Source organism: Triticum urartu, unplaced genomic scaffold, assembly GCF_003073215.2.
Source record: "Triticum urartu cultivar G1812 unplaced genomic scaffold, Tu2.1 TuUngrouped_contig_6079, whole genome shotgun sequence".
NCBI lineage: Eukaryota > Viridiplantae > Streptophyta > Magnoliopsida > Poales > Poaceae > Triticum > Triticum urartu.
In genome coordinates, this window is record NW_024116808.1 from 3,917 (window position 1) to 10,765 (window position 6,849).

Here is a 6,849-nt window from a genome sequence, read left to right on the forward strand (position 1 = left end):
ACTACTGGTATTCACCTCCATCTTTCACGACAAGAATCTCATCAATTAGCACAAGCAAACCAAAGCTCTGATACCATGCTATTAGGGCTGGACAGCAACAATGCACTGCCCTAATTTAGCAACATGGCAAATATGCACACTAAACAACCCCCTCCACTTGTAGTGAATTTTGAGGATAGTTTCAACCAACAAGCAGCGGAATAACACAAACAACATGCACATGTGGCACATGATTTAACATGGAAAGACCTCCTCAACTTGAGGAGTAAAAACCACGGCTGTGGACCGATCAGTCCACACAAATTCACTATGAGAATGGTGAATACAAAGTCCTCTCTAGAACCTCTAGAGATATTTACAACAGACTCTCCATGTTGCCAACCGGCAATAGCAATAACAACCAGAAGAGGCAAGATTTCAGCAAAGCAGAGTTGACACGGCTTCTATCCCCTTCAGTGGTTTGCAAACTACTCCTAAACTTCTAAACCAAACAGCACCAGATTTGGCAAACAAGTAGACACACCAGTTTCTGACATCCTCTCGAAATTTCATCTCCATCGGACATTGTTTGCCTACCCAAACTGTTCGTCTCCCAAAACTACTCCGTTCTGAAACTACAACAGTCTGAGCTGACAAAAACACTCTAAAATCCGATGCTCCACTGACCCAATTCTCAAACCAGCTAACTAGATCAAACTAATCAAAGTAAGGAATAAGTTCACCAATTTTGGTGCCAATCCAAGCACGTTTAAACCTCCAATCACCAGCTTTACCACTATCAAGTCAGATGTAGAAAATCTGGGCAAAACCTCTACTTCTTCTTCCTCTCTCTCACAGGTTGTGTTTCTCTCTTGTGTGTTTTCTCGCACTCTCACGAATGGCTGCCACCACCAACAGAGGTAGAGTGGCTAGGGTTTTCTTCTCTACCCCCTTCACTAGGAAGCACTCACAATCGTTGGATCCAACGAAGATCAACGGCTGATGTGTGTTAGACTTATGGGCTGATGTTGGACTTCCAACACACCTCCATGTGGAGGGACTTAACCCAAAACTATTCACATCCCATTTCATTTGTAGACCTGTCGAGCTATTGTTAGGCTAAATCTTCTCAATTATTGGCCTGACTGGTTGGACATTTGTACCCGAAATCTGGTTCTGCTAAAAAATCAAAACTCTGATAGTTCAGCTACAATGAGACCTATCTCACAAAAAAAACTACTACAAACTGCTAGTCCTGGCAACTTCTATATATAAAGCAGCAAATTTGCTAATTCTTGTCTAGATGAGAATTAACAATGTCCATCTAACTTGTACACCATTTGATTACTACTACAAACTGCTAGTCCTGGCAACTTCTATATATAAAGCAGCAAATTTGCTAATTCTTGTCTAGATGAGAATTAACAATGTCCATCTAACTTGTACACCATTTGATTAATCAAAGAAAAAGGAAAGGAAAAAATCTTCACGAATCTCTATGTAAAATCAAATGGCATAGGAGTTTGATGGTACTTAGTTATGTCTCATCTAGATAAGAGCTAGGCACACCCAGAAAGAAGAGAAAAATACAGAAAAAAAGGAGATACATGTGATCCCATGAGCACTCTCATGGGCCACACATTTTCTTTGCTTTAAAGAAACAAAACATGTTCCTTCATTCGAACCCAAGGATAACGCCGCGGTGAACCTGGAACTTTATCAGACATACGAACAAAGGTAATTCAAACCATGTGAAGAATAAGTTCATAATTATCACCATCCAACCACCTAAATATATCATGATATCTTCTAGCACTCCTTCGTGCACATGCAGCTCCTCTTCAAGCCGGAGCACTTGCCGCCGGTGAACCCCTCCGCACCGCACACACCGGCGCAGTTTGCGGACACGAAGCACAGCCCGTTGAACCGCTCTCTCTCTGTCTCACACTCTCGTGCCTGCGCTGGCACCACCTCTGAAAACAAACATGAATAAGCGCACATGGTTAGTTTTTTGAACACTAATCAACAATAATAAACCAACCCAAGAATTGGATGACACTAATATCATATGCATATTTACGTGGTTTTGTTCTAGCAACAGGAGCGAAACGGTACTTACCGGTGGCGACTAGGAGCAGGAGGAGGATGGCAATGGCCTGGAAAAGCTTGTGTGATGACTCCATTCTTCCTTATTTGTATCTCCCAAATCGCGCCCTGTAAAATGTACACTTAGCAACATGCGCAAGGTGCGTGGCAAATTTCCTCGTCTTTCGACACTTGAGGCGCCCGTGGCAAAAAAAACAAAAATATACTCTTCAAGTCTTGATAAACAGTAAAATTAAAAAAAACTGAATTTTGTGGGGTTCAATATACTGGTGTGCACAAGGCCGGTGCAAAATTTTGGCATCTTTCGACATTCGAGAAGCTCGTGGCAAAAAAAAACAAATTTTGGCTTTTTTTGTGAACGAAAATTTGTTTTTTCTGTCACGAGCTCCTCGAATGTCGAAAGATGCTAAAATTTTGCACGGGCCTTGTGCACACCAATATATTGAACCCCACAAATTTCTAATTTTTTTATTTTTTTTGTTATTTTTTCTATTTTACTGTTCACTGGGAGTAGATTTTTTGTTTTTTTGCCACGTGTACCTCGTGTGTCGAAAGACCCGGAAATTTGGCACGCACCTTGAGCATGTGAGCATGTTGCATGACAAAAAATTTCAAATTTTTTTTGAACTGTTTTTCATTTTTTTTACGAATTTACTGTTCATCGGTCAAACCCGGTCAATGTCTGTGCTGTCAAACCCAGTCGAAATCTGGTTTTGGAGTAAATTTATCCGGTTTTGAGACTTGAGGGATCAAATGTATACCAAAAAATCTTGAGGGACCAAGTATATACTTTTTAGGAACTTGAGGGACTAAAAACATACTTTTCTCTTTCTGTAATATACATGTACGGATAATAGAGACCAACTTTAACCTTAAAATTCAGATATTACTGATAAAAACAAGCTTGAGACACTATATAGATTTGTCTACTAGTACTGGAAAGTAGTTCTACTTGAAGAACGACAAGGAATCACATGGAAGATATAATTATAAATAGTGGGCATTACCATGGACCGTGGGCATGTTTATTCTGCAGTGTGTCGTACAATACCATGTACAATAATTAGTACAGCAATAAGTAGCTTCATAATCCAACATACCATCCAAGTCTTACAATATATCAGTTCCATATTATATTACACACACATATATAACAGAGAACCCACATCTTAGTGTAGAAATTGCCAACTTGATAATTTGTTCATCCATGGATATATATCAGATTGGTGCCCATGGTCGTTTGTCTTAGTTCATCATTATGGTTTCTTGACCTGGTGGGTGTGGATGATGATACCACGGAACTGATCCCATGAGACGTCGCGGTGGGACTCCGTGGCAGCAGTAGTTTTAGCATTTGATATTTCAGCGTTATTGCTTGCACCTCCTGCATCGGTCGCGCCGGAAACCTGCCCGCCAAGCGATGGATCCATTCCAGTAAAGGATACTTTCTGCTCTGCTTTCAGCTCTTTGCGAGAGAATGCCACTTGGTTCTGGTATGCACCACCCTCCAGGACATTGTAGGAGAACATAATTACAAAGACAAGTAGTAGGAGAACGGTATGTCTCTTCACCATTTTCTTCGCTGAATGAATTGACACAGATTTTATATGAATATAATATATGTACATGTAATGAAGCTAGAATTCAATGAGAATTTTAAATTTCGTAAGTGATACTAGGTATGCTACAATACTAGATAGGGTAGAAGGAGAAAATAAAAGGGATTTTAAACCTTCATGATCAGATTATACGTGTGCACATAGTGGTGTAAGAGATTACATATATATACAACAAAGAGATTAACAGGAGTGCAGGCGGATGAACTGCTTAGTTGTTGTGAAATAATTCTCAATTTGGATAACTGATACAACATAGATGTTTTATTAGAGTAATCTGAGGCACATAGTTGATCTACTGAGAACCAAGCAAAGACACCAAGATTTGTTAATGAGGACCACCGAGCTCGGCTACATTCGTGGGGCATGACTTCGGGCGCTCCTCCCGGTGACACCGCTAAAATATTGCAAACTGACCACCTATGCGCATGTGCTATTATATTGGCATATGTTACATTGTGTGTCTACCCTCACATTGTATAACAGGTCTAGGATATAAGTGTCCTATTTGAACAAGACTCCATGCCCTGCCTACATATAGTACAACTCCATCACCAACTGTAACATACCTTGTACAAAATATTTGGGACAACTCTAATAAGATTTTCAAAATTATTTTTTAAAATATTTTGTTCTGATCTAGCACCTAGCGGAGAAAACTTAGACATATTTTCGAGGGCAGTAACAAGTGAAATCGATCTCACAAAGGATCCGATAAGATCTAACAAAAGAAATTTGGGGCATGTTGGTTAGCAATATGGATCACACACGACAAATTGCTGTGCTCCATATTACTCCAAAACGGTATATCAAGCATTTTTAACCTGTGACAACTATTTGACATAAGGTGCTGGTGGGAATATTGTTAATAAATGCTATTTATTCAAAATCCCATGTGGTGACATACAATTGAGTACTCCCCCGTTCACAAATATAAGATGTTTTTGATATTTCTATATGGACTATATACAAACTGAAATGCAAACACATTGATACGTGTCTATTTACATCCGATCCAGAAAAAAAAAGTTATAACATCTTATATTTTTTAAAGGAAGAAGTAGAATACATTGTCAGTTTCAAACATATTACCCTGCCATTGATTTACAAGTTGTTGATGCGCACAATTTTATGCAAAGTTATAAATACTTTCTCTAAGAGTTTTGGTGTGCACACGTGTATTACTTTGTTTCTAACCGGCAACATAATTATGTTTGTCTCACTGAATGGTTTTGACAATCAGAAGAATCTATATATTTGTAAATAGAATGTCTCATATCCTGACATACTGATAATGAATTATAAGGGATTGGTACACCACTTTATAGAGAACATGCATTTATATGGAATATGGGGAAAATATCATACAAACTTACATGGTTCAAGCATCTCCCTGATGGCAAGTATGTAATGCTCAAAACAACTAACGTGCCTATATATAGGGGAAAGACTCAATGATATAACTTAAAAATAAAGATAAACATCTCTCATATTCGATAGTGGATGTCGAGCATGCGCAGCTTTTACATGACTAATAATCATAAACACAAGTTGTGTCATTTCCAACATGTCCGACTGAAGCTGAAGTGGAAAGCATAATTTGTGGCCAATATAACAACAAAGTGATCCAATGGTGCACTTACCGAAGAACCACTTTGGTTTGTCGGGGTTATCCCAAGATAGTTTATATTCCTTGTATGGTTTTACATTTCCCCGCACATATCTATATTTGAAAAGTAAATTGCATTTTACTATAACCCATATATGTTTGGTTAACTAAGTCTATCCAAAGGGATGGGGAAATGATCATCATGTTTTTGGCACACCTATATGCACTTATTTTGCATCACTCAAAAGGTAAAGGTTTTGTTGTTGTATTGAACAACTTTCAACTAAAAGTAGTTTCATTCTACAGCACTAGATATCATAGATATCATGATTTTTCTAACATAGTCCAGGTTCTTGTAATATATCGTCCTCAGTCATAGATCTTCACACCATTGTACACTATGATCTCTAAATTTAATGTTTCCTACAACCCACAAACCAAAACATAATTTAACACCAACACTAGATTATATCATATATGGAAATTTTGTACTAGATTATCATTCTAATTACTTGTGCATGCAAATTCAACCTACCAATCTCTAAAAAGAAAATACATAATCTCTCTCTCTCTCTCCCTCTCTCTCTCTCTCTCTTGACATAAGGTGCTGGTGGGAATATTGTTAATAAATGCTATTTATTCAAAATCCCATGTGGTGACATACAATTGAGTACTCCCCCGTTCACAAATATAAGATGTTTTTGATATTTCTATATGGACTATATACAAACTGAAATGCAAACACATTGATACGTGTCTATTTACATCCGATCCAGAAAAAAAAAGTTATAACATCTTATATTTTTTAAAGGAAGAAGTAGAATACATTGTCAGTTTCAAACATATTACCCTGCCATTGATTTACAAGTTGTTGATGCGCACAATTTTATGCAAAGTTATAAATACTTTCTCTAAGAGTTTTGGTGTGCACACGTGTATTACTTTGTTTCTAACCGGCAACATAATTATGTTTGTCTCACTGAATGGTTTTGACAATCAGAAGAATCTATATATTTGTAAATAGAATGTCTCATATCCTGACATACTGATAATGAATTATAAGGGATTGGTACACCACTTTATAGAGAACATGCATTTATATGGAATATGGGGAAAATATCATACAAACTTACATGGTTCAAGCATCTCCCTGATGGCAAGTATGTAATGCTCAAAACAACTAACGTGCCTATATATAGGGGAAAGACTCAATGATATAACTTAAAAATAAAGATAAACATCTCTCATATTCGATAGTGGATGTCGAGCATGCGCAGCTTTTACATGACTAATAATCATAAACACAAGTTGTGTCATTTCCAACATGTCCGACTGAAGCTGAAGTGGAAAGCATAATTTGTGGCCAATATAACAACAAAGTGATCCAATGGTGCACTTACCGAAGAACCACTTTGGTTTGTCGGGGTTATCCCAAGATAGTTTATATTCCTTGTATGGTTTTACATTTCCCCGCACATATCTATATTTGAAAAGTAAATTGCATTTTACTATAACCCATATATGTTTGGTTAACTAAGT

The 6,849-nt window shown here is 37.6% G+C and overlaps 2 protein-coding genes across 3 annotated transcripts; both read right to left on the reverse strand.

The window, feature by feature from the left end:
* Positions 1–1,471: 1,471 nt before the first annotated feature.
* LOC125530111 (defensin Tk-AMP-D1.1-like) lies at positions 1,472–2,177 on the reverse strand. Its single transcript, XM_048694508.1, has 2 exons — positions 2,099–2,177; positions 1,472–1,952 (listed from the first exon to the last, which is right to left on the reverse strand). Exons 1-2 carry the CDS (start codon positions 2,160–2,162, stop codon positions 1,789–1,791), a joined length of 228 nt encoding a protein of 75 aa, XP_048550465.1. The 5' UTR covers positions 2,163–2,177; the 3' UTR covers positions 1,472–1,788.
* Positions 2,178–3,069: 892 nt separating this feature from the next.
* On the reverse strand, positions 3,070–6,459 carry LOC125530112. Of its 2 annotated transcripts, none has more exons than XM_048694509.1 (2): positions 6,444–6,459; positions 3,070–3,667 (listed from the first exon to the last, which is right to left on the reverse strand). In XM_048694509.1, exons 1-2 carry the CDS (start codon positions 6,454–6,456, stop codon positions 3,342–3,344), a joined length of 339 nt encoding a protein of 112 aa, XP_048550466.1. In that variant the 5' UTR covers positions 6,457–6,459; the 3' UTR covers positions 3,070–3,341. The 2 variants fall into 2 exon arrangements, with proteins under 2 accessions (XP_048550466.1, XP_048550467.1); XM_048694510.1 differs by lacking the exon at positions 6,444–6,459 and adding an exon at positions 5,078–5,183.
* Between the last annotated feature and the right edge of the window lie 390 nt (positions 6,460–6,849).